The following is a 25,993-nucleotide window of genomic DNA, read 5'->3' as shown; positions in this document are numbered from 1 at the left end:
AAATCACTAGAAAATGTTTCTGATTCAATGTTTTTCAAACAGAAGCAACTGAACCAGCGGAGTGCCCAATGAGCATTCTGGGTCAGGAATTTTTATGATTTTTAAAGACAACAATCTGAATGTAAACCATCAAAATGTGACCTAAAATAATTCTCACGACACGAGCATTTCGATTCAAATCAAAACTTTGATCAAATAAAATTGGATCCACATCCAATCTAATTAAAAGTAGATCTGCCTGGGATGCATATTCTACAAAACCAAATCGAGATCAGATACGATGTGATCCATCCAATAGTCCTAGGCTCCTAGTAATCATGATATGGAGGTTTACTTGGATTGTTCATGTTTTTATTTTGCTAATCCTGGATGAACAACAATTCAAACGGTTATCAAATCTTTATTTGAAGAACATGGTACATTTTTCTATACATGTGTTTCTTATTACAAGTACTACAACTACCTTTCAAATGTGTCACATGTATGATAACTGATAAGTTCCTTTTCTTTCCCCTACTTTCCTAGGTTTCCCAAACTCCTAATCCAATACTCAGGTTTATGTACTTTTTGAGTCTAAACGGGCACAAGGGTAAGAGTCGAGAAGAAAAACGACACAACATGAGAAGCAAAGAAACTATACATGGTTCCCAATGGCAAGCAAACCATCCGACTTGAGACACTACAGAAACGAACTTCACTTCTTTTATGTATTTGAACATCATTTTTGGACTCATCCATAGGACGTCTTGGCCGCTATATGGGTGAGCGCCCGCCTGTGGTAAGTTGTGCGGAGATTCTTATAATTTCTTATAAAATCCCCAAGGCCGATCTCCCCATGCAGAAGTTGCCTGCGGAGAACTTCAGATTCTGCTTCCGCCTTACTCATTGCTTCTGCAAAATAATATTAGTTAACCATGACATCTTTTATTAAATCCAGGTTCAGCTGCTTTAATAACACCCATCTTTTATATCAGTCACTATGAAAATTGAGATACAAGGTATCTTCACTGAATTATTAATTATAGTTAGGGCGGTCGATGCACTCCCAAGACCTATCCAACATCCAATCCGATTATTTCAGATTTGATGATCCATTTACATAACTGGATAATATTCACCTTTAATCCATCCGACTGGATTCAAGTGTGGCTAGATCCATCTGAATTCAACCTGATTATAGCCCTAATTATAATTCACTAACCAACCAAATCCTACTTCAATTTACCTTGAAGCTTTTGGAGCAAGCTAGCAGGAGAAAAGAACTTCAGTGTTTCCTCCTCCTGTCCTTCAAGGTCACTTAGTTTCTCCTGTGCAGCAGCCAGCTCTGTTGTCCGGATAATTCTGCACTGTTATTCCGTGTACAAAAGAAAAAGGTCACTGGAAGAATAATCTTTCAAGCTCTGGCAAAATATGTGGGTCTTCCAAATGTTTACCTGGTTCCTGAGCTCCGAAATTTGTGGTTCTTTCTCCAAGTTATCCCCTATTTTAACAGATGCATTAATATTTCGTGAATGTATAGGATAACTACCTTAAAAACCTGCTAAGTAACTTACTTGCAAGCTGTAAAGTCTCCTTCTGAAGTTCATCACGTACCTAGGAAGGAAAAAATAAAAGGAAAGAACAGTCAAAAGAAATAGTCAAGAATAATTTTTAAACTGAAATTAAAACAAAGAACTGAACTGTATAACATGAGAATTATAAATTATACAAGAACCTAGTTGTTTTAAAGCGCAAGGTGCAAAAAAGGCACAAGGGCCATTTTGTGCCTGAGGCGCAAGGTGCAAGGCAAGGTGCGTGCCTTTTTGAGGCAAGGTGCACAATTAAAAAAAAAAAAAAAAGCTAAAAATTCAAAAATATTCAAAAAAAAAATAAAAAAAAGTATAAAACATAATATTAATAAAAATATAAACTTAAGTTTTAAAATAAATGTTTTAAAAAACCTATTATCTAAAATTAAAATACATAAACATAATATGTAAAGCATATTCAAATGAGAATTTAAAAATGAAATCAAACATATAAAACATTTTCAAGCATACAAAACCCACAATCTCTTTTCTTCTCAATTGCATCAAGTAGCTAATGTGACATATTACATTCCTAATTCTACGAGCCGCCTTTGTGCCATGCCCCTCTATTGCATCAAGTAGCTAATGCTTTGAGAACCCCTTATTTGGTAATGTTGTCCATTCATTCATCCTAATAAAATATCTTCTTAAAAGCAATTAAAACTATAAAATCACTATTTTTTGTGTAAAAACTAAGAATTTAAGACCTTAACATAGACTTGTTTGGGCTGGCCTTGAGGGGCGTGGCCCAACCGCCAAACTCAAAAAAAGGAAAAGCGGCAAATTTTCAAAAGGCGCACACCTGGGCTAAGGCGCAAGGCGCACCAGGCGTGCACCTTTTGAATGGGCTGCGCCTAGGACCTAGGCGAGGCGCCTACCCTAAAGTGCGCCTCGCCTGTGTGCCTAGGCGCGCCTCAGGCATGCCTTTTAAATCACTGCAAGAACCGAGTAAGAAATAAACACTTACATTCAATTAAGCAGAGCTAAAACAAATTACTAAAGACAAGTTTTGTTTTATAAACCCTCTATTCTAAGGCTAGCCTTTGGGTCTGCATAACTCATCAATTCACTAAGAGTAAAAGGTTTCTAATCGAGCCCCTATGGTCATCCTTAAGGCGTTTCTCAAGGTTAGGAACAACCTACAAACTTGACATTTGCATCTGTAAGTACCCCCACAGTAAAAGGCACTGCAATCATATCACATTATAATCAAAGTGGGTGAGAAAAGTAAATGGCAAACTGATGTAGGACCAGATCAGTTCTAGTCCTTAAAGTGTGTTGAATGGTCTTCTTGATTAGAAATTTATGGCTGTTGATGACTGTAATGGCTTCTTGAAGGAATAAGAGAGAAAATGAGAGAAAGAAGAGAGAAAATACCTGGAATCACTCACAGGGTGCTTATAATCACTCTAGGGCATGGGAATCACTCACCATAGCTAGCATAAGCTGAAAAAAATTCAATAAACTTCATTGCCTTTGTGTAAAATGCCCATACATATTTATAGACTCTAAGCTCATAATAATCATAGGAGTCAAACTGTTAGACTCATAATAATCCTAGGAGTCAAACTGTTAGACTCATAATAGTCTTAGGAGTCAAACTGTTAGACTTGATAATCCTAGTAGCACTCAAACTAAGCTGTCATATCCTATTTCAATTCAAGGAAGACTCAATAACTCCAATCCTATTTATGCAATGACTGAAATTTTAAACATAAGCAAACTATAACTAGACAAATTAAACCCTATCATTGGGCCCCACAGAAATAGCAAAATGATGTCCAAAAATACAGAAATACATAAAATTTCATAAAATTCCAATTTTGATTCTTCAGATACTGCATCATACTTCCCTGGTCCAAAAAAAACTAGTCCTCGAGTTTTGAAGAACTTGAGGATGAAAAGTTGATATGCCCTAATTACAAAAGGAGTAGGACTTCCCACAGCTACATGCTTGGACTGTAGAGTAGGGGCCACACATTGAACTAGAAAAGGATCTTGAAAGAAATGTATTTCTGAAACACTACCTTCCATAACCATCTTTGTTAAATCATCAATAACATTAGTTTCTTGAACACTTTCATTAACCAACCATTGTGATGAATCTTCCCCTCACTTATAAAAAACCATTACCTGCAACATTTGGAACGTTTCCTTCAACCTCTAGATTAGGAATCACCACCTCTATGTGTTCTGCTATTCCTGGTTCTTCAACAAACTCTAGGACTCCTTCCATTGTTGATGTTGGTGGAACTTGTGCTATGTCAGGTTGTAATTCTCGAATTAGTTTTAGTTGAACTTGAAAGGTAAAATCACTTACTTCCTTACTAGGATTTACTACGACCAACACATCTGTATCTTGCACCTGAATTTCTTTAACTTGCTCCACTTCTATTTCTTCTTAATCATTAACCTCAAGCTGACCATGGGTGTAGGAAACTTCAGCAATTTCCTTTTTATTTTTTTTGGCCTGCACCCTCTTGATTTCTAATATCTACAACTGCTGTAGCTTGAAATTCTTCTTCTTTAGGTTAGATGTGATTCAGACCAATAAAAAATAGTAGAATAATTTAGATTAAAGCAAAAGAAGTAGAGAAGAAGAAGAAGACAACAAGAAGAAGAAGGAAGAATGGAGAATAAAGGAGAAAGAAAGGAGTTTGATAATCTCCTCTTTCCCCCACACTAATCTTTTATTAATCTTACTTAAGTTACATGATTTACATGTCTGCCCTTAAGTGGGCGTCCACCTCATCAGCATACTTAGAAAACATAAACAAGAGCTAAAGGCCCATAAAGAAAACATAGAAGAAAGAACTAATAAGTAAGACACTAATGAGCTAGGGCCCATTCGGCCCAGTCTCTCTACAGGTTCATCCTCAACTTCAGCTCTAGGATAGACACCAACATGTAAGGAATCATCTACTTTGTTTTCAACTTTATACCTTCTTCCCCTTGACTTCAAGTTCTTTGTTGTAACCTGGTGTTTCTTCTTTTGCTCAAAATTAGTCAACTCCATATATAGATCATCATGGAAGTCTAGTGGGATGTACTTTTCTTGCAAACACCTCTTCATCTCTGCCCATGTACTAATTGGATCATCGCCTCTATTTTCTAGTCGTTGCTCAAGAGTTCTCCACCATACTTTTGCATGACCCATTAGCTTCATGCACACAAATCTAATCCTTTGTTTGTCAAACATATCATGCCTATCAAAATATTCTTCTAGTCCAGTAACCCAATCAAAGAATGCTTGCAGATCATCATCTCCTTTGAAATCTGGTATTTCCCTTTCTCTTCTAACATGTTTGAAAACCTTACTCCCGTAGCCAACATTATTAAATCTGTTTTCTTCCACCATCTTCTCAAATAAGTCAACTAAAGACCCTTCATATGGTTCAACCCAATCATCATTGATTCTAGACCTGCAAGATTGTTTAGAAGATACCCTAGGCCTATAGAGTCGGTCACTTTGTGAGAACATAGTGAATAAACCATTAGCTCTGATACCAAACTGATGTAGGACCAGCTCAGTTCTAGTTCTTAATGTGTTGAGTGGTCTTCTTGATAAAAAAATTTATGGCTGTTGATGACTGTAATGGCTTCTTGAAGGAATAAGAGAGAAAATAGGGAGAGAAAAAAGAGAGAAAATACCTGGAATCACTCACAGGGTGCCTAGAATCACTCTAGGGCATGGGAATCACTCACCATAGCTAGCATATAAGCTGAAGAAAATTCAATAAACTTCATTGCCTTGGTGTAAAATGCCCATACATATTTATAGATTCTAAACTCATAATAATCCTAAGAGTCAAACTGTTAGACTTAAAAATTCCTAGTCGGACTCAAACTAAGTTGTCATATCCTATTTTAATTCAAAGAAGACTCAATAACTCTAATCCTACTTATGCAATGACTTTGAAATTTTAAACATAAGCAAACTATAACTAGACAAATTAAACCCTATCATTGGACCCCCCACAGAAATTGTAAAATGACAAAAATACCCCTACTGTCCAAAAATACAGAAATAATAAAATTTTATAAAATTCCAATTTTGACTCTTCAGATCCTACATTAGAAAGTCAACACCAGAACAAGTCTCACACTTGTTAACTTTTTTTAATCACTGACAGATCAGAAAAGATGGTATCAATAGTTAATAGAAGAAATGCACAGTACATAAGCAAGATAGAGTCTCTAGCCTCTCCCATAATAAAACAAAGAGTCTCTGGCTCACCCACCCTTGCATACAAAAGCCAAAAAACTGCCTACCTTTCAACAGCAGGTTCAACACTTCCTATAAAATAACATGCCATCCTTTTGGTCCTTACTAAAATGGTTCCAATTCCAAAAGTAGCAAATTAAAAAAGAACGTTGTATTGGCAATTGAGGGGTGGCTCAATTGGTACATTAGCTGGTTTGTCCCAGAAGAGATGTGGATTCAATTCCTGCAACCAATTTGGAGGGGGGGGGTGATGCGCTATTCAAACAGCCCCTATGGGGGATTTGGGCATATCACCAAAATACCATGTTAAAAGTTTGTTATTTTTTAAGTTTAGTACCGCAGGGGTACTATTGTACTTTCATCATCTTTTATTTTGTTTTATGTCGCCCTAGTATAAATACAAAAAGCTGACGCCGCCAGCAGTACCTTTTGACATGGTATCAGCAGTACTTTTCTCTTCTCTCTCCTCTCTCTTCCCTCTTCCTTCTCTTCTGGATGACATGGTATCTATAGAGAAGATGGGCCGAATGGCCCATAGGTTGTTTATTCTTTCTTGTTATTTATGTTTCTTTTCTGTAATGGGCCTTGTTCTGGGCCCATCCTATCTATATTAAGTACATTGTAAATTCTTGCCCACCTAAGGGCCTCCTTGTAATTATTCAAATATATCTTAAAAAAAGAATGTTAGGGTGCTGAGAGAGAGTAGGTTCGAAACTCTCATTCTCAGACCCTCATTGCTGAACTCTCAACCTCTCATCTCTTCAGTTTTCTTCATGGTATCAGAGCATATCTGAACCTAAATATCATAGGGCTGGAAGCTTAGTCACATACTGCCTGATTCTTGGAGGTCAGTGGACGAGCCCAAGACTTGAATCTCTTGGGGAAGGGGTTCGGTGGCCAGGAAGAATCAGAGAAAAAAAGGGGAAGGAGAAGGGGAACAGCTCGGTTTTGTTTTTGAAGCTCGACTGTGTTTGGACTGTTGAAGCTCGAACTGTAAGTTGTGCTCATTTTTCTGCTCTGAAGTTCGACTGTGTTTGGACTATTGAAGCTCGACTGTGTTTGGACTGTTGAAGCTCGAATTGTAAGTTGTGCTCAGTTTTCTATTCTGAAGTTCGACTGTGTTTGGACTGGTTGTTCTGTTTTTGAAGCTCGACTGTGTTTGGACTGTTGAAGCTCGAACAGTAAGTTGTGCTCAGTTTCTGGTTGTTCTGTATTATCTTCGACTGTGTTTGGACTGTTGAAGTGTCTGAAAACCCTAGTTGTTCTGTACTACCTTCGACTGCATTAAATCTGGTTTAACCCAGAAATTTCTGGGCTGTTTTTTCTCTTCTTGGACTGTTAAAACCTGCCGAAACATCCTTGTAACAAGACTGTGTATTGTTACTCATATTTTGGCTATTTTAAGGGGTTGTACGAACTGTTTTTTGGAGTCTTTTCTCTTCCTTGACAGTGGGGCTGTCTCTATTGCCCACATTGTGTTTGTGAAAAGGCCTGTTCAGCAATATCGATTGGTATTTACTCTTCTTGGCTGAGTGCACAGCTTTGAAAAGGTACTTTGGCTGATTGCACAGTGCCTAGGAGTTTCTGATTACTTCTTGAAGGCTGAGCTCAGTATATTGTCTTCTTGTGGTCAGCTGAACTCTGTTTAGAGTGTTTATATGATGTACTCCTCAGAGTTTGAAAACAAAAGTGGTGCCGAATATGGACTGATTCAAGGAACTCCAAATGATTCCTTATTGACTGTGACCACAGTTAAACTAGATGGAACTAATTATTTGGCATGGTCACAATCAGTAAAGATTCATGTTTGTAGTAGAGGAAAATGGGGATTCATTTCTGGGAGTAAGAAGGCTCCCCCAGAAGATGATCCATCCTACGAGAGGTGGATGCAAGAAAATTACATTGTCATTGGGTGGCTTGTGAACTCAATGCAACCGCAAATCAGCCAACACTACCTATGGATGAATTCAACAAAAGAAATTTGGGACAGTGTTGCGGAAACCTATTCACAAAAACTCAATGTGGCCCGGGCATATAAATTGAGAAGTGATGTAAAGAATTTAAGACAAGGGGAGAAACCTCTTGCTGTATATTTCTCAACCCTGAAGTCCTTATGGCAAGAGATTGACCTAATAGAACTTGTACCTCGGGACACCACCAATGATGCAGAGACCCACAGAAAATTGGTTGAAAGGAACAGGGTATTTGAGTTCTTAACTAGACTAAACCTAGAATATGATATCACAAAACAGAATATTCTTTCCAAGGAGTGTGTCTCTTTGTCACAAGCTTATGCATTGGTGAGTAGTGAAGAGAGCAGAAGGGCTGTTCAGGTTCAAGGGGCTGATATAAATGACTACTTTGCCAATATGGGGATTAAACCCAAAGGAAATGCTGGAACTTCTGGTGGCATAGGAAAGAAAGAAGTTATATGTGAGTATTGCAAGAAGTCAAAGCACACCAAAGATAAGTGCTGGAAATTACATCCTAATCTTGTTCCGAGTTGGTTTCAAAAAAAGTATGATAGTAAAAGATCAGGAAGTGCAAATGTAGCTGCCGGGCCAAATAGTGAAGAAATGTCTGCTTCTGCACAGTTGGCAGCCATGAGAGCAGAATATGAAAAGTTTGGGAAGATGATCAGTCAGCTGAGTGATGTGACATCTTCTTCCAACCCTTCAGACAATTCTTCTGCTGCTTCAGCATTTGCTCATTCAGGTATAAGGGCTTCTACCAATCATGCTACCACTTCAGGTAATCTCAAGATCCCTTGGATTATTGACTCAGGTGCTTCTGACCATACGACCAATCTTTCAAACCTATTTGTTTCATATAACTTGCTCCCTGGACGTGATAAAATCACTTTAGCTGATGGTTCACTTGCCCCTATCTCTGGTAAGGGAACCATCAAGGCTACGGATTCCTTGTTCCTACCTTCTGCCCTTCACGTACCTAAACTAAATACAAATTTGTTGTTTGTAAGCAGTTTAACCAAGTCATTAAACTGTTGTGTAACCTTCTTTCCTTCTTACTGTGTTTTTCAGGATCTGGAGTCTGAGAAGGTGATTGGGAGTGGCCATGAGGCGAATGGAATATACCTGCTTGATACCCCGGAACTGTGCACTGATCATCTTGGGAATGCTGCTCTTGGATCTGTTTCTTTAGAGTCTGTTAGTCAGATTATGTTGTGTCATCGTTGTTTTGGTCATCTATCTTTTTCTGCCTTGAGTCATCTTTTCCCTGAACTGTTTAAGGGAATTAGTTTGTCTAGTATTCATTGTGAGTCTTGTGAATTGTCAAAGCATTGTAGAAACAATTATCCTTTGAGTAATAAAAGATCTTCTTTTCCTTTTAATATTGTGCACTCTGATGTGTGGGGGCCTTACAACTTACCTTCCATGGGTGGCTATAAATATTTTATCCTGTTTATTGATGATTTTTCTCAGTTCACTTGGATATTCCTGATGAAATCCCTTGATGAAGTTCCAAGACTTGTAAGACAATTCCATGAATTTGTTTTAACCCAATTTGATACCAGGATTAAAATCTTCAGATCTGACAACGCAAAAGAATACTTTGAGAAAAACCTATCCTGCTATCTCTCTGACATGGGGGTTATTCATCAAAACTCATGTGCTAGGACCCCAGAACAGAATGGGATTGCTGAGAGGAAAAATAAGCATATTGTTGAAGTTGCAAGAAGTATCTTATTTGCCTCACATGTTCCTACTAGGTTTTGGGGTGATGCTATTTTTACTGCTACCTATCTTATAAACCGTATGCCATCCAGGGTTTTGGGGTTTAAGTCTCCCTTCAATCTTCTTTATCCAGACAAGGACCTTTTCCCTGTTCCTATTCGTGTCTTTGGCTGCACCTGTTATATACATGTTCCAAATGTCCAAAGGCATAAATTTGAACCCGAAGCTCAAAAGTGTATCTTCCTTGGTTATTCCCCCACACAGAAGGGTTATTGTTGTTTTGATCCAAAGTCTGGCAATCGGTATGTCTCAATGGATGTCACCTTTGATGAGCTTTCCCCCTTTTATGGTTCCTCTCCAAAAGGACATTGTCCACAGGGGGAGGATTTGTCACAGGTGTTTGCTCTTCCTCTTTTGTCCCTGTTGAGTCTCTTGATGTGTCTGCTTCTCCTTCAAATGCATCAAGGGTGGATCAGTCGTTCCTTTCCCCCTTGTCCCAGTACTCTACCTCCTCGTCCTATCCTCAATCCCAAGGTGTATCAAAGGCAAAGATCCAGAAATGTGCAGATTGTTTCTCCTACAACACATGGGCCTTATACACTTCCAGTCACAGAAGAGACAGCAGGTACTATTTCGGCATCTTTGGATTCATCCTTCCCTGACCTTGATATTCCCATTGCTGTTAGAAAAGGAAAACGGAAGTGCACTGCACACTACATTTCCAAGCACTTTTCTTACAGTTTGCTTTCACCTCCATACTTTGCCTCTCTCTCTTCTATTGCTTCTCATCTTATTCCTAGGTCTGTGCCAGAAGCTCTTAACATTCCAGAGTAGAGGGATGCTATGAAATCTGAAACCGATGCCCTATACAAGAATGACACATGGGAGGTGGTGGATTTTCCTGAAGGGAAGGATCCAGTCGGTTGGAAGTGGGTCTTTATATCAAATACCAAGCTGATGGCACTATTGAAAGGTACAAGGCCAGGCTGGTTGCAAAAGGCTATACACGGACATATGGGATTGATTATTTAGAGACCTTTGCACCTGTTGCCAAGATGACATTTGTGAGGGTTCTTCTATCTTTAGCTGCTCACTTTGACTGGCCCCTTTATCAATTGGATGTGAAGAATGCATTTCTGAATGGTGAATTACATGAGGAGGTTTATATGTCTCTTCCTCCAGGGATGTATGGAACTGATATGAAAGGGAAGGTATGCAGGCTGAAGAAATCTCTTTATGGACTAAAACAGTCCCCTAGAGCATGGTTTGAGAGATTTAGAACAGCACTTGTTAACTTTGGTTATGTGCAGACATAGTCGGATCATACACTTTTTGTGAAGAGGAGTGGACCTCTGGCAGTATACCTCATTGTGTATGTAGATGATATTGTAGTGACTGGTAATGATGTTTCAGGAATTCATGATCTAAAATCTTTCTCCATATAGAGTTTGAGATTAAAGATTTGGAGGACTTGAGATACTTTCTTGGTAATAGAAGTGGCTCGATCCAAGGATGGGATTCTTATCTCCCAAAAGAAGTATGTTCTTGACTTGCTCTCCAAGACTGGAAAGATGGGTGCTAGACCAGTTGCTATTCCTATTGATATGAGTCATAAACTCTCAGCCTCAGAAGGGACATTGTTAGAAGACAAAGGAATCTTTTAGAGACTTCTTGGAAAACTTTTGTATCTATGCATGACTCGGCCAGATATTGCATATGCAGCCAGTTGCATTAGCCAGTTCATGCATGCTCCCCGAGACACTCATCTAGCAGCAATAGAGAGAATCCTATGTTATTTGAAGGGCTCCCCAAGAAAAGGTATTCTGTTTGCCAAGCATAGTCATATGAAACTTGAAGCCTACACCGATGCTGACTGGGCCGGAAACATTGATGACAGAAGATCTACTTCTGGGTATTGTAGCTTGGTGGCTGGTAATGTTGTTTCTTGGAGAAGCAAGAAAGAATCGGTTGTTGCTCGGTCCTCTGCTGAAGCAGAATACAAGGCCATGGCACATGGAGTTTCTGAATTATGGCTAAAATCATTGATGGAAGGACTTGGAGTTGAATATGACAAGCCAATGATGTTGTACTGTGATAATCAGACTGCCATCAACATTGCTCACAACCCAGTGCAACATGATAGAACCAAGCATATAAAAGTTGATCGACATTTCATTAGGGAAATGATCTCTTCGGGTGAAGTGTGTCTTCCTTTCATCACATCTGAAGGACAGTTGGCAGATTTTCTCACCAAAGGCATTCCCAAGGCAAAACTTCAGCATGATACCAGCAAGCTTGGCATGATTGACATCTATGCTCAGCTTGAGGGGGAGTGTAGAGAAGATGGGCCGAATGGCCCATAGGTTGTTTATTCTTTCTTGTTATTTATGTTTCTTTTCTGTAATGGGCCTTATTCTAGGCCCATCCTGTCTATATTAAGTTCTTTGTAAATTCTTGCCCACCTAAGGGCCTCCTTGTAATTATTCAAATATATCTTAATAAAAGAATGTTAGGGTGCTGAGAGAGAGTAGGTTCGAAACTCTCATTCTCAGACCCTCATTGCTGAACTCTCAAGCTCTCCTCTCTTCAGTTTTCTTCAGTATCAGAGCAGGACTATCAGATCTGAAAGGAGAGATCGAGCAAGCTTCTTTTCTATCTTCTCTCTTCTCCAGCTATTGCTTGGTTTTTTCTTTGAAGAATAGCTACTGTTTGGTTTATTGAAGATCCAGAATTCTGCATCGGACTGAAGTACCTTCTCTCCTTTCCTCCTTTTTCTTTTTTCTAGTCGTGTACTAGGACAGAACCTGTAGTAGGTTCACTTGTTTGATGTAAGGTGATCAGCACCTCTTTCTTTCCTTTTTATGAGATCGGTTGATCCCTGTGATATAATGTAAGTCGGTGATGACCTTTATATGCTGCGACAACAGCCTTATGATGGATTTGTAGGTTAGGGGATGACCTACATATGCTACGGCAGCAGACATATTTGATCTGTAGGTCAAGAGATGACCTGTATGTGTCGTAACAGCAACTGATTGTTTTTTCTTTTGTGATTGAAGAGCTGAGTTTCAAAAAGAAAATGAGGGGAGCAGTTGCCTCTAGTCTCCTGGTGCAAAGAGTTTTTCTTTTTTTTGGGTGTTAGACTACTCTTTTTTTAAGGTTTTTTGTGCCTACTTTGAGTGTGCCCTGAAGCTATGATCATGAGTGGTGAAGATTCTGCCACATCTGGTGTTTCCTCAATGCAAAATGGAATGAGTGGGGGTATGGATTTATCCTTCCCTATGGCTGTCATATCCCTGGATGGCTTAAATTATTTAGAATGGTCGAAAGGGATCAGGTTATACATTATTGCAAGGGGAAAGAATAAGATATATAAATGGGAGAATTAAAGAACCTAATTCTGGGAGTGCTGAGTATGAAAGATGGAACCAGAAAAACAGCATGGTTATGTCTTGGCTTTTAGTGTCTATGCAACCTCAGGTGAGAAGGAACTTTATGTGGGCTGAAACGGCTTATGAGATTTGGAAACAGGCAAAATCAACATATTCTGAACTGCCTCACGATGCAAAAATCTATCAGTTACAGGTGGAACCATCCACTTATAAACAGGGGGAGAGGAATCTTTCTGTGTACTATTCAGACTTGACCTCCGTTTGGAAGGAGTTAGATCACTATCAGAGTGTGGACTGGAAGTGTGATGAACATGCAAAAGCATACAAGAAACTTGTTTCCCAAAAACGAGTATTTGCCTTTCTCCATGGCTTGAACCCTGTGTATGAATCCATCAGAGTCCAGATCCTAGGCAGCAAGAATCTTACATCTGTCTAGGAGGTTTATGCATTAGTACAGTTAGAGAAAAGTAGAAGAAATTTGATGAATAGTTCTAGAGGGGATGCAATTGTGTTGGCAGCGAAAGGGAATGTTGCTACAGGTGGGGGAAATCTCTTTAAGGGGGACTTTCAAAAAAGGGTGGATGACAAAGACAAACTATGGTGCACCCATTGTCAGAAACCTCGACACACCCGTCATACATGTTGGGAACTTCATGGGAAGCCAAATGGGCTCAAGAATTGAGTAAGAAGCAAGGTTCATGTCTAAATAAGAAGTCGGGACAGCAAGGTCCAAGAAAGCTTACTTTAGCAAACATGGCTACTCAGGAGAATCATCCCCCTACTACTATTGTGACTCAAACATAAACCTCTGGTTCCAACCCAAGGGAGGATATCATTAATTCATTCTGAGACCATTTAGAACTCTATGATAGGGCAATTCAACAGATGGATGCACCTCCTCCCTCAACTTCATTTGCGTCTACATCAGGTAATTTTATTACAGCTTTCCATGTATCGTCTCATTCCCCTGACTCTCCTTGGATAATTGATTCTGGAGCGTCAAAACATGACTAGTAAGTCCACTTATTTCCAGACCTATCACCTCATCTCTGGAAGAGACAAGGTGAGACTAGTTGATGGTTCATACTTTACCATAGCTGGTCAAGGAACAATTTCTCTTCCCTTTGGCCTCACCTTGTCTAATGTTTTACATGTTTCAAAATTGCCTATTAAATTGTTCTCTGTTAATATCACTAATTCTTTAAACTGCTTAATGACCTTTTTCCCTTCTTATTGTGTGATCCAGGATTTGGCCTCGGGGAAGACGATTGGTAAAGGACGTATGGTGGATAGGCTCTACATGCTAGAGAATAAGGCTGGTCCTACAGTCATAGAGTCTAAGAGTCAATTTAGTAAGAGTCAGGCATATTTATGGCACAATCGTCTTGGTCATTTGTATTGTGAGTCCTTAAAAATGGTGTTCCTAGAGTTGTTTAAGTCAGTGTCAATGTCGGAGTCTACATGTCACACTTGTCATTTGAGTAAGCATTGAAGAACTCATTTTCTTCAAAGAATAATAAATCTGAATTTCCATTCCATATTGTTCATTCTGATGTTTGGGGCCCTTTACTTTACCATCTAAGAGTGGCTACAAGTATTTTATTACCTTTATTGATGATTACTGCAGATACACATGGGTGTATCCCATGCGAACTAAGGATGAAGTACAAAAAATTATCCAAGATTTCCACCGAATGGTCTTCACCCAATTTTAAACTGAAATCCAAGTTTTTCAATCCGATAATGCCAAAGAATATTTTCATAATGATCTCACAGAGTTCTTTGCTTTGTGTGGATCACTTCACTGTAGCTCATGTGCCCGAACACAACAACAAAATAGTGTTGTTGAAAGAAAGAATCGACATCTTCTTGAAGTGGCCTGAGGGTTAATAATTCATATGCATGCCCCACATCAGCTTCTTTTTCCTAAGGCTCCTCTTCTTTCTATTCCTCCCCGTGTGTTTAGTTGTTGTTATTTTGTTCAAAACCTATCACCCACCTGTGGAAAATTGGATCCTCGTGCTATTCCTTGCATCTTCTTGGGGTACACCAGTTAGAAGGGATATCGGTGCTTTGATCCCGTCTCTCGGAGGTACTATGTTTCTATAGATGTCTCTTTCTTTGAGAGTGAACCTTTCTTCCTTGTTTCTCCTCAGGGGGAGTGTAGGAATGATGAAAAACCAGTTTAGCTCCCTCCTCTTCCTAATCCTCTTCCCTTTCGTGTTTTCTTTCGTCGCCACAAAGGCCAGCCATGTTCAAGAGCTGTGGAGCACCTAGAAGTTGTACCACCAATGCCATCAAACTCTCCAGGGGTGGATCCTACCCAACCAGGTACCTTGGTTCCCATCCCTATTGCTATCGATACCTCTATTGTTGATGACCTTGACCTTCCTATTGTTCACTGGAAGGGTGTTAGGTCTTGCACCATTAAACATCTCATTTCCCATTTTGTTTCCTATGAGAATATTTCACCTTCCTTTTGGGCCTTCCTTTCTTCCATTTACAATGTTCTTATTCCTAAGAATGTGGTAGAAGCTCTTTTGATGCCTGAATGGACAGATGCTATGAAAGAAGAGATTAATGCTTTGCATAAAAATGGCACATGGGAATTGGTAGATCTCCTTGAGTGGAAGGAACTAGTTGGATGTAAATGGGTTTTCACAATAAAACATAGGGCTGATGGCACAATGGAGCGGTATAAAGCTCATTTAGTGGCAAACGGGTTTACACAAGTGTACGAAGTGGATTATGTAGAAACTTTTGCACTTATTGCTAAGATGAAATCCATTAGAGTCCTTTTTTCTTTAGCTGTTAATCTTGATTGGGACCTTCATCAACTAGATATCAAGAATGCCTTTCTAAATGGTGACCTTGAAGAGGAAGTGTACATGGTACAACCCCTTGGTTTTTGAGCTCAAGGCAATGAATAGAGAGTGTGCAAGTTAAAAAAATCATTATATGGCCTGAAGCAATCACCAAAAGCCTGGTTCAGCAAGTTTCATGTAGCTATTCAGCAAAGAGGATACAAGCAATGCCAATCTGATGATCACACATTATTTGTGAAAAGAGGGGAAGGAAAAATTGCAGCCCTGATAGTATATGTTGATGATATAGTTATCACTAGCGATTGGAAAGATGAAATTCAAAAGTTGAAGAGATTTCTTGCTACCTAGTTTGAAGTAAAAGATCTATGTCCTTTAAGGTACTTCCTTGGGATTGAAATTGCCTGCTCACAAAACGGTATCTTCATTTCCCATAGAAAGTATCTCATAGATCTGCTCCAAGATACAGAAAAATTGGGAGTGAATCCTGTTGATTCTCCTATTGATCCTAATCACAAATTAGGTGTCAAGGTGAATTCATCAAGGATGTGAAACAATTTTAGAGACTTGTAGGAAGATTGTTATATTTTTCTATGATCCGACTAGACATTGCTTATGCTGTGGGTGTTCTTAGCAAATTCATGCATGCCCCTAAGACCACCCACCTTGAAGCAGCTAAAAGAGTTCTCAGATATCTTAAGAAATTTCCAGGTGTAGGTTTACTATTTAAAAAGCACGGGCATTGAAAGTTGAAGTGTATATTGATGCAGATTGGGTAGGATCCCTGAGTGATAGAAAGTCGACTAGCAGCTATTATATCTTTGTGGGAGGGAACCTAGTTACCTGGAGAAGCAAAAAGCAGAATGTGGTGGCTTGGTCTAGTGCTGAAGCTAAATATAGGGCAATGTCTCATAGAATGGCTGAAATCATGTGGCTAAAAAATTTGTTGAGTGAGTTGGGATTTATAGTTGATGGACCTATGACCCTATACTGTGATAACAAAGTAGCCATAAACATTGCTGCTAATGCAATGCTGCATGATAGAACTAAACATACCGAAGTCGACAAACATTTTATCAGAGAAAAGGTTGTCACAGAGAAAGTGTGTACCCCCTATGTCAGTTCTAAAGACCAACTTGCAGACATCTTTACAAAAGGGTTACATCACTTGTGACATCACGATTTATGTGACAAGTTGGGCATGATTGACATCTATGTCCCAGCATGAGGGGGAGTGTTAAAAGTCTGTTATTTTTTAAGTTTAGTACCGCAAGGGTACTATTGTACTTTCCTCATCTTTTATTTTGTTTTATGTTGCCCTAGTATAAATACAAAAAGCTAGCGCCGCCAGCAGTACCTTTTGACTCTCAATCTCTCTTCTCTCCTCTCTCTTCTCTCTTCCCTCTTCCTTTCTTCTTCTCTTTTGGATAGCATACAAAAAAAAAACAAAAAAAAAACAAGAACGTTGTATCAAGTTAAATTACATGGCGGCTTAAATAAGTACTAAGTAGTATGATAAGAATTCCAAAATTTGGAGTTAGAATGGAGCCAGACAAGTATAAATAGTGAACTCCACAACTTACTTTTTTCTGTGTTCTCACTTGATCAAGTGAGAGCAGGAACTGATTATATGCATCTTTGTCAGACAAAAGCTTTCGAAGTACATCAACACTACAAGCAATAAAAAAAAAAAAAAAAAAAGAATTAGATGATTATTACCAACTAGAAATACAAACCAGAATGTGAATGAAAGTTGCAAATGTGGCCTTGACAAATCATTATAACAATACACTCCATATATGTGAAAGCCAAAAAAGGGCTTAGGCAATCAGCATAGGGTTAAATGCTCAATTAAGACTACACGTTTCAAACTGAGAACAGAAGAAAATGATGAAAAGCACAATTTTTGGAAGAATAAAAATCAACAAAAATGTACTTAAACATCTAGAGATCTTAAATTTTTGAAGATCCAGGGATGGCCCAATAAGGTTCTGCATCTTTGTCATATTACCCTCAAGTTGCAGACCAATAAGCCCCATATACATGGAAAATAAAGCTTCTATTTTTAGCTTTTCTTTTCCTATTTCTCTTTTTGGTTGGCTTCTTAAATCTTGATATGGACTCGGAAGGACCTAGTCCAATGCTGGTGTTATGCAGAGTACGAATATTGAATCACTGAACACAATGAACAATACAGAGGGTCATCTATCTGGTGGACAGTCTAAATGTCCTACATATAGGTTAAGGTATAGGTTAGGGTGGGAGGCTTTCATGTAGCTAAGGGACTATACTATTCAGAAACAGTTCCAACTTTTACAGAAGCATATTATATAAGGAAATGACTTATTGATCTAGTTGATAATAAAATGATACATCAAAAACCTTAAACCTTACCTTTTGTCCTTCAACAAATTAATTATGCATGCAGCTTCAGCAGGTGAAAGTTGTCCATGTGATGGAGGGTGTGGCCATTCTGATGGTCGTATATTGAAACCAGAAGAACTACTACTAGGTGTAGAAGGAAGGGTTGAACTTGGGGAACTAACTACAGAAGGAGGATACCATGCCTGTGCACTGGCCTCCTGAGGGTGTGGCTGAGACTGTTGCTCTTGACTGCCCCTGTGGGTAGACAATGTTAGAGCTTCAATGCACAATAAATAAAGCAACATTTAGATATAACTAGAATGACCACTGTAACAAAGATAAAGAGATATGGTGAAAAATAATGTTTGCTAATTGGTAATAAGTGCATGGTATTTATATGAAAAAAAAAAAAACATCTTCGTTGATTTACTGCAAGATACATCAGGGCATCCATCATTAGAGCACACACTATAGCTTTATGTAAGAGGTTCAAATTTTGTTTGGGTTTGAACAGGTTGAGGAGGATTTCCAGATAGTAATTGCATGGATGATGGTAGGCTTTGAGCGCCCTTGGTACTTGAAACATTTTAACAGAGAAGGTAGGGTCATAGCCTTTAAAGTGAACGCCTTATTCAAAAGGATTTCGAAGGTCAGTCAACTAAATGGCTATTTTGCCCAGATAAGTCAGGGATACACTTGGATATGTTGTCAGATGCAGAATTTACACTAAAAGTTGAAGTGTCTGACATAATACGGCATCATGGTACAGGTATCTGGGTATCATAGCTAAATGGAAGATATCCCTGCTGGACAGCTGGAGTAGAGGTTGGGAAGTCAAATCTGTATCAGGGTGCCATTAGTTTTCTATGCATAATCAAAGAACTTTATTAAGCATACATAAAATATTTCAAAAAGTTCACCCCCCCCCCATGATAGCAATATGCTGTGGTACCCACATCATATGTTGGATTTTGACACCCCCAGGATTCTTGAGGGACACTTCTACAGAAATAGGATATCTTTACACCCATAATGGAATTCCAAGAAAGAAAATCTATAAGAGCTAAGGCTTACTCCATGATGAAATTACTAGAACTAGAACACAACCGTGGAAAATGATTTTCCTCTCTTTCAAAAGCGCTACTATTGCTTTCTTTCCAAATGGTATAATATGTCACAAAGGGAATCATAGCGAAACCTGATCTCCTCTATTTTCCAAAGCTAAAAAGGCGAAGAGGACATTATTGTTCCAATTATACCTTCTTGTACCTTTTTTATGGATTTATCTTAGAGTCATAACCCAATGAGGGGATTTGCACCTTCTCCAGGCTTAAGGAACATTATTCTTGTATGTTCCATTCCAATTTCTCCTAAAAAACACCATTAATTACAAAAAAATGGTGTGCATGAGCATCATGCATACACCAATATATGTCTTTTTGATACTTCAACGAAAAATCATTTTAGTGCTTCCAAACTGAGGAGGGCGGAGTTGGACCTCCAATGACATTATGACACCTGGCACCTCATCACAACTAAGTGCAGCCTCATGACAACTAGATAGCTCGCCACTTATAGGCAGCTCGTCACAGGAAGCTCGCCACTAGGCGGCTCGGCACCTGGTCAGCCCGGCACCTCACAGGCAGCTCGACACATGGTCAGCCCAGCACCTCACAGACAGCTCGGCACCTAGTCAGCCCGGCACCTCACTGGCAGCTCGACACCTAGTCAACCCAGCACCTCACAGGCAGCTCGGCACTTGGGCAGCCCGACACTTCACATGCAGCTCGCCACCATGCAACACTTACAGGCAGCTCACCATCATGTAGCTTGGCAACTTAGACAACTCGGCAATGCACAGGCAGCTCACCACTAGGCAACTCGCCACCTGTTAGACAGTTTTGTATGCCCTTAGCTTCAATCAAAATGATGTACTTTATGAGTTTATTATAAATGAATAAAAGTGAATATTTGATTCATGTTCCCTTGGTATGTTTCTGTGTAATACCCTTAAACTGGACACTTAATGAGACTTGTGTTAGTTTAGAATGTTCACAGCCAGTGGGTCGCTCTGGGGAGACCTATCATGACAAGGCTGACACTGTGGTGCCACCAAGTCGGTTGGGGTGGCTTGTCTCAGCCGCCAGGGTGAGACCCTAGGCACATACAGTGTAGGATTAATTGAATCTTTGAACTAGACCAGATTTCCAGTATTGCCCTGGACCTTGGAGATTGATGGGCAAAACTGGAAAGTTACACCCGACCCCTAGACTTGATTATGATACTACACTAGGTGTCGGATTGGGTTGTCTTTGATATACCATTCTGTGAGATCCTTAGCAGGGGTCAAAACCTGGGTATGTTGGGACAGTCCGAGAATTCATCTGAGTGGGTGATCATAGTGACAGGATCAGCCCCTTTGTCGAACAAAGGTAATGATCGGGGATGCACACTCACTGATGGAAACCAAGACTGCCGGCAACCGATTTCAATCGTTGAGATTTGTTTTGCAAAACATATTTTATATGAGATATAAAAGTATATATATTATGGTTTCGAAAAGGTTTGCAAAAGGTTTTAATTCCCGGGATCCATATAAGCAGAGAGTGCAACACTGTTCCTTGCAGCCGAGGGAGAGGTCCTCTCTTGTCGGGCAGTGTGTGATCATTATGGGCTGAGAGGTTGAGTGTAAGACCATTGAGGATAATACCTGATGGGCTAATCTTGCATCTGCCCAGTCCCTGGGTGTTACAAGGTGGCTTGGCCCAGGGACCACTTAGGGTAAGTGTTGGGCCCATAGAGACCATGAGATGGTTTTCAGGGGGTGCACTGTCCTTAACAGTGTATTCGGCCAGGCCTTGTGACAAAGGTTGAGCTGAACCCATGTGGCTGATGTGTAGATCAATGTTTGGGTCCCATGCCATACAAGGAAGCCCAACTGGGCAGCAGTTTGAAAGGCTAAATGAATACATAACCTTAAATGGGCCTTAAGCCCATTTCGAACTGGGCTAATTTGATTAATCACTTAAGGGGCGAATTCTGAGATGGATCAGCTGATAGGATTGGGCCCAGACCCTATCCACTTAGAGAGTCCAAGATCTAAATAAGATTTAAATATGAAAACCTCCTAATTAGATTAGGAGATGGCTGATCTGATCTGCAGATAAGATAAGAGTTATCCCTTATCACTTAAAGAGACTTCTTATCCAGATATGATTTGGATTAGCAACTCCTAATGGGATTAGGAGTTGATCCCTTTAAGTCTATAAAAGGAGGAGGGAGCGACAGCCTTTAGAAATGCAACCAACACACTCTTGTCTTCAGATCTGAGATTACAAGAAGAGAGAATTCTGCACCCTGCAAATACTCTCTTGCCGCCTCCTTCCTGCAGCCACCACCTCCAGCAGTTCGATCTCCAGTTCTTGGGAGAAATCAAGATTTGATCTTGATACCAATCTTTTGGAGAAAAGATTGGTTGGAGTTGTATTCACTAGCCATTCAGTTGATTCTTGCGAAGGGTCAAGTTTTTTTGGAAGAACACTGTTGATTCTGCTCCACCCTGCACTGCGCCATCTTCAGTGGGAGCAGATTTTGGATCCTTCCCTGGGCATGAACACTTCCATTGGGAGATACTGCTTCTCCGTATCAAGTATTATCTCTCCCTACTCTTTTTGGTTTAGATCTGGTTCAGTTTATGGTTCAAGAAAGATCCTTGAAAATATGATTTTCTAAATAGGGAATTCGATTCCCAGTTGAAGGGAGAGAAAAGTTTTTGAAATTCGCCCCCTTAATCCGCAATCTTTGGGCGTCCATGTGATGGATATCCTATCCCTTCACCACCAAGCAGCTCGCCACCATGCAGCTCGCCACTTACGGGCAGCTCGCCTCCTAGTTAGACCGACCACCGCATGACAACACCGAGGAGCTCACCACGGTACCCCGCGTTTTACGGGATTGTGACTTGTAACGGCTGTATTAGCTCACCCACTCCCCGATTTAAGCGGAAATGGGCAACCTTACCAGTTGGTGGCTTTATGCCCACCTAACACGAAAGCAAGTCCCATCACAGCAGGAATCTAGGAACTGCTCCACCAAACCCACAAGGACTCCGGTATATAAGGACCTCACCCCCCTAGGAGCGAAGGAAGGATGATGCGAGAGAAGGTATGATGATGAGGAGGGAAATGAACCTGCTCTCTAGCTCTCTAATTCTCTAATATCATTCTCAACTCACAACTAAGTGCTAACTTAGACATCGGAGTGACCTCGTCGGGTAAACACCCCCGGGTTCTCTGATTCAGTTCTTGCAGGTTCCTCAGTTCCCACCGTCTACAAAGATGAGCAGGTCATCTCCAGCAGGGAGGATGGGTTCCTCAGTCCCCGCCGTCTACAAAGATGAGCAGGTCATCTCCTGCAGGGAGCAGTCGGGTTGCGCTACGTTCAACCTCTAAGTCATCGGCCACTTGGAAGCAGACGAGGTGACGAGGTACTTAGCCAAAAAAAAATGATACGTGACCAGAAAACATTACATCAATTGGCGTCGTCTGATGGAACTGCTACAAAAAGCTAAGTTCTCATCCTGGAAAAAGCTAAACCCTCACTTTTTAGAAACTGAAGCTCTCGCACTACGATGTGGATGCAGCGCAATCATAGCTCGAAGGCGCCCACCTAGCGGCCTGGCAGCCTGGCACATGCGCCGACCTGGCGTGACTTGGCACGGGCGCTGACCTGGCGGCCTGGCCCAGGCGTGAACTGACAAACTAATAAAAGACTTCCTCATCACTTAATACCCAGTCACCTCTTCGGCATGGGCAAAGTCCAGGAGTGGACTACAAGTCGCTCCCAAAGCCTAAGGGCTACAATACTACAACCCAGTCGCCTCTTCGGCATGGGCAAAGTCCAGGAGTGGACTACGAGTCGCTCCCAAAGCCTAAGGGCTACAATATTGCATAAGACCCAGTCGCCTCTTCAGCATGGACAAAGTCCAAGAGTGGACTACGAGTCGCTCCCAAAGCCTAAGGGCTACAATACTGCACCAGACTCAGCCGCCTCGTCGGCATGGGCAAAGTCAAGGAGAGTGAACTACAAGTCGTTCTCAGAGCCTAAGGGCTAAAGTACCGAACTGGCAGAGACCTCAGCACCATACGGGTAGCTCGCTTCCAAGCAGCTCCCAAAGCCTAAGAAACTGAATCAACGCTTACGAGCTCGTCGACAAACCAAAAGGAGAGATATACTCCCTTCGCCGAGTTACTTTCAGCTCGGGAGTGGGGGGCAAATGATGAGGGCGGATTTGGCCCTCCAATGACATTATGACACCTGGCACCTCATGACAACTAAGTGCAGCCTCATGACAACTAGACAGCTCGCCACTTACAGGTAGCTCGCCACAGGCATCTCGCCACTAGGCGGCTTGGCACCTGGTCAGCTCGGCACCTCACAGGCAGCTTGGCACCTGGTCAGCCCAGCACCTCACAGGCAGCTCGACACCTCACAGTCAGCTCGGCACCTGGTCAGCCCGGCACCTCATAGGCAACTCGGCACCTGGTCAGCCCAACACCTCACAGGCAGCTCGGCACCTAGTCAGCCCGGAACTTCACAGGCAGCTCGCCACCATGCAGCACTTACAGGCAGCTCACCATCATGTAGCCTAGCAACTTAGACAACTCGGCATTGCACAGGAAGCTCGCCACTAGGCAGCCCACCACCAAGAAGCTCGCCACTGCAGCTCGCCACCAGGCGACCACCAGGCAACTCGCTACTTATGAGCAACTCGCCTCCTAGTCAGACCGACCACCGCATGACAACCCTGAGGAGCTCACCACCGTACCCCGCGTTTTATAGGATTGTGACTTGTAACGGCTATATTATCTCACCCACTCCCTGATTTAGGCGGAAATGGGCAACCTTACCGGTTGGTGGTTTTATGCCCACCTAACACGAAAGCAGGTCCCATCGCAACGGGAATCCAGGAACTGCTCCACCAAACCCACAAGGACTCCGGTATATAAGGACCTCACCCCGGGGCGAAGGGAGGATGATGCAAGAAAAGGTATGCGAGAGAAGGTATGATGAGGAAGAGGGAAATGAAGAGTTCTTGCAGGTTCCTCAGTTCCCGCCGTCTACAAAGATGAGCAGGTCATCTCTGCAGGGAGCAGCCGGGTTGCGCTACGCTAGGGAACTCCACTTCAGCCCGAGTCATCGGCCACTTGGGAGCAGACGAGGTGACGAGATACTTAGCCAAAAAAAAAATGATACGTGACCATAAAACGTTACATCACAAAGAAAGGAAGAAGGAATAGAAGCAGGAAGATGAAATAAACACAATCATGTGATGTGGCAAAACCAACTCCTGCATTTTAGATTAACGGAGCATCCAAATCACAACATTAAGTATTTACTATCAGGTATGGGGAGCATATTCTCTAAAATAATTACCACACACACATCAGTACCTTACTCATATATATCTTATGAAGCGAAAAGAATCAGAAAATATCAAAATAGTTATAATTGATATGTTTCCTCAAAGCTACAACCAGCACCTGAACTCCAATCATCGTTTCAATTCATCTATCATGCAGAAAGCCAAAAGAAAATCCAATTGTATAGAATCATCGATTACCCAAAGGCCAAACATTCCAGTCAATCTGATTTCAACAAGCAAATAAACGACAAATTGAACAAACATAACCGGAAAGTTAAATTCTGCAACAGTAGTGACAAATTAAGCTGCCGAACAGGAGGGAGACAAAGGAAATCGAGCAGAAACCGAAAGGAGAATACCCTAAAGTAAACTCCTCGGCGTCCAAAACGAAAAAAATGGGGGAAAGCTGGTTAAAAGGTCAGTGAATTCAAAATTTGTTCAGCGATCAAACACGTCAACCCTAGAAAACTAAAGAAAAGAAGAAGAAGATGATAGGAATACCAAAAGGATTTGGACATCGCTCCTCCAGTTGTCAAACAAGAAGATTCCTGATTCTCGACAAGAGAAACAGAGGATAATCGAGAGAGAGAGAGAGAATATGGTTAGTCAGTAGAGTGGCGAGAAACTACAAGGTGTCTTCCACACGTCAGCATGGACCTTTCCTAGTTTTTCCTTTAGTCTGCATGGTGGAAGGCTTGTTTGGCTTTTTAGATGGACAAATAAGACTTGGAGGAGTGTCCAACTGTCCATGACTCGTTCATTCATAGGCGAAGACCGGGTCAGACCGGATGAAACAGGAGCTTGCCGTATTATAACCCAAACCTAATAGTTCCAACCGGTCCGGGCCGGTCTAAGACCAATTTGCTGTGTGATTCGGAAGACGGCTCCATCCTCATCCACAGACCATAGACCACAGCATTTGGCAAGCTTCACTATTGAAGTCAATGGCTTAGCCGCTTAGGTGGATTGACGAAGACGAAAGATGAAGAGTGTACATGACTTTTCTCTCAATCATTGTATTTCTCGGTTATTTATTTTCGTGGAATAATTATGTATACCGTGACTTACTTATCAAAAGTTTTGAGAAGTAAATGGGGAGAGATCAATTTTGATTAATTTTTATAATCTAGACAATGGAAATTTTTCTAGGAATTTTTATAAGGGTAAAACAGAACAAATAAAGGGTTTTTTGTTTGCAGTGGTGGAGAAGAGAGCAAGAGAGAAAGAAAAAGAAGAAGAAGAAGAATATGGAATGACCAAGACTAGGCCTAAAGGCTCCGACATTACACTATTAAAATAATGAATGCTTCAGTGTTTTGAAAACGAAACTAGACCAGAAAATACATAACTTGGGAGGGCACAATCTGAGCATGGCCCATAGTTTTATATGGGCTGGGTTTGGATTTTTTGTCATCCTTTCGGGCTTGAGCCAAAAAAGTTTGAATTTTTTGTTATCTTTTTTGGGCCGGGGGCTAGCCTAACCATTAGGTAGCCCAAGCCTAG

General features: G+C 40.9%; 1 protein-coding gene across 2 annotated transcripts; it reads right to left on the bottom strand.

Annotated features, from left to right (window-relative positions):
• Positions 1-370: 370 nt before the first annotated feature.
• Positions 371-25,223, bottom strand: LOC148870989 (vacuolar protein-sorting-associated protein 37 homolog 1-like). Of its 2 annotated transcripts, none has more exons than XM_088969234.1 (7): positions 24,992-25,223; positions 18,097-18,321; positions 17,286-17,373; positions 1,554-1,593; positions 1,434-1,480; positions 1,226-1,346; positions 371-891 (listed from the first exon to the last, which is right to left on the bottom strand). In XM_088969234.1, exons 1-7 carry the CDS (start codon positions 25,006-25,008, stop codon positions 731-733), a joined length of 699 nt encoding a protein of 232 aa, XP_088825360.1. In that variant the 5' UTR covers positions 25,009-25,223; the 3' UTR covers positions 371-730. The 2 variants fall into 2 exon arrangements, with proteins under 2 accessions (XP_088825360.1, XP_088825361.1); XM_088969235.1 differs by having other exon boundaries at positions 18,097-18,315; positions 24,992-25,148.
• Between the last annotated feature and the right edge of the window lie 770 nt (positions 25,224-25,993).

Source organism: Nelumbo lutea, chromosome 2 (genome assembly GCF_056320005.1).
Source record: "Nelumbo lutea isolate HS-2025 chromosome 2, American lotus-T2T, whole genome shotgun sequence".
Lineage (NCBI taxonomy): Eukaryota > Viridiplantae > Streptophyta > Magnoliopsida > Proteales > Nelumbonaceae > Nelumbo > Nelumbo lutea.
This window is presented reverse-complemented; position numbering and strand designations above follow the sequence as displayed.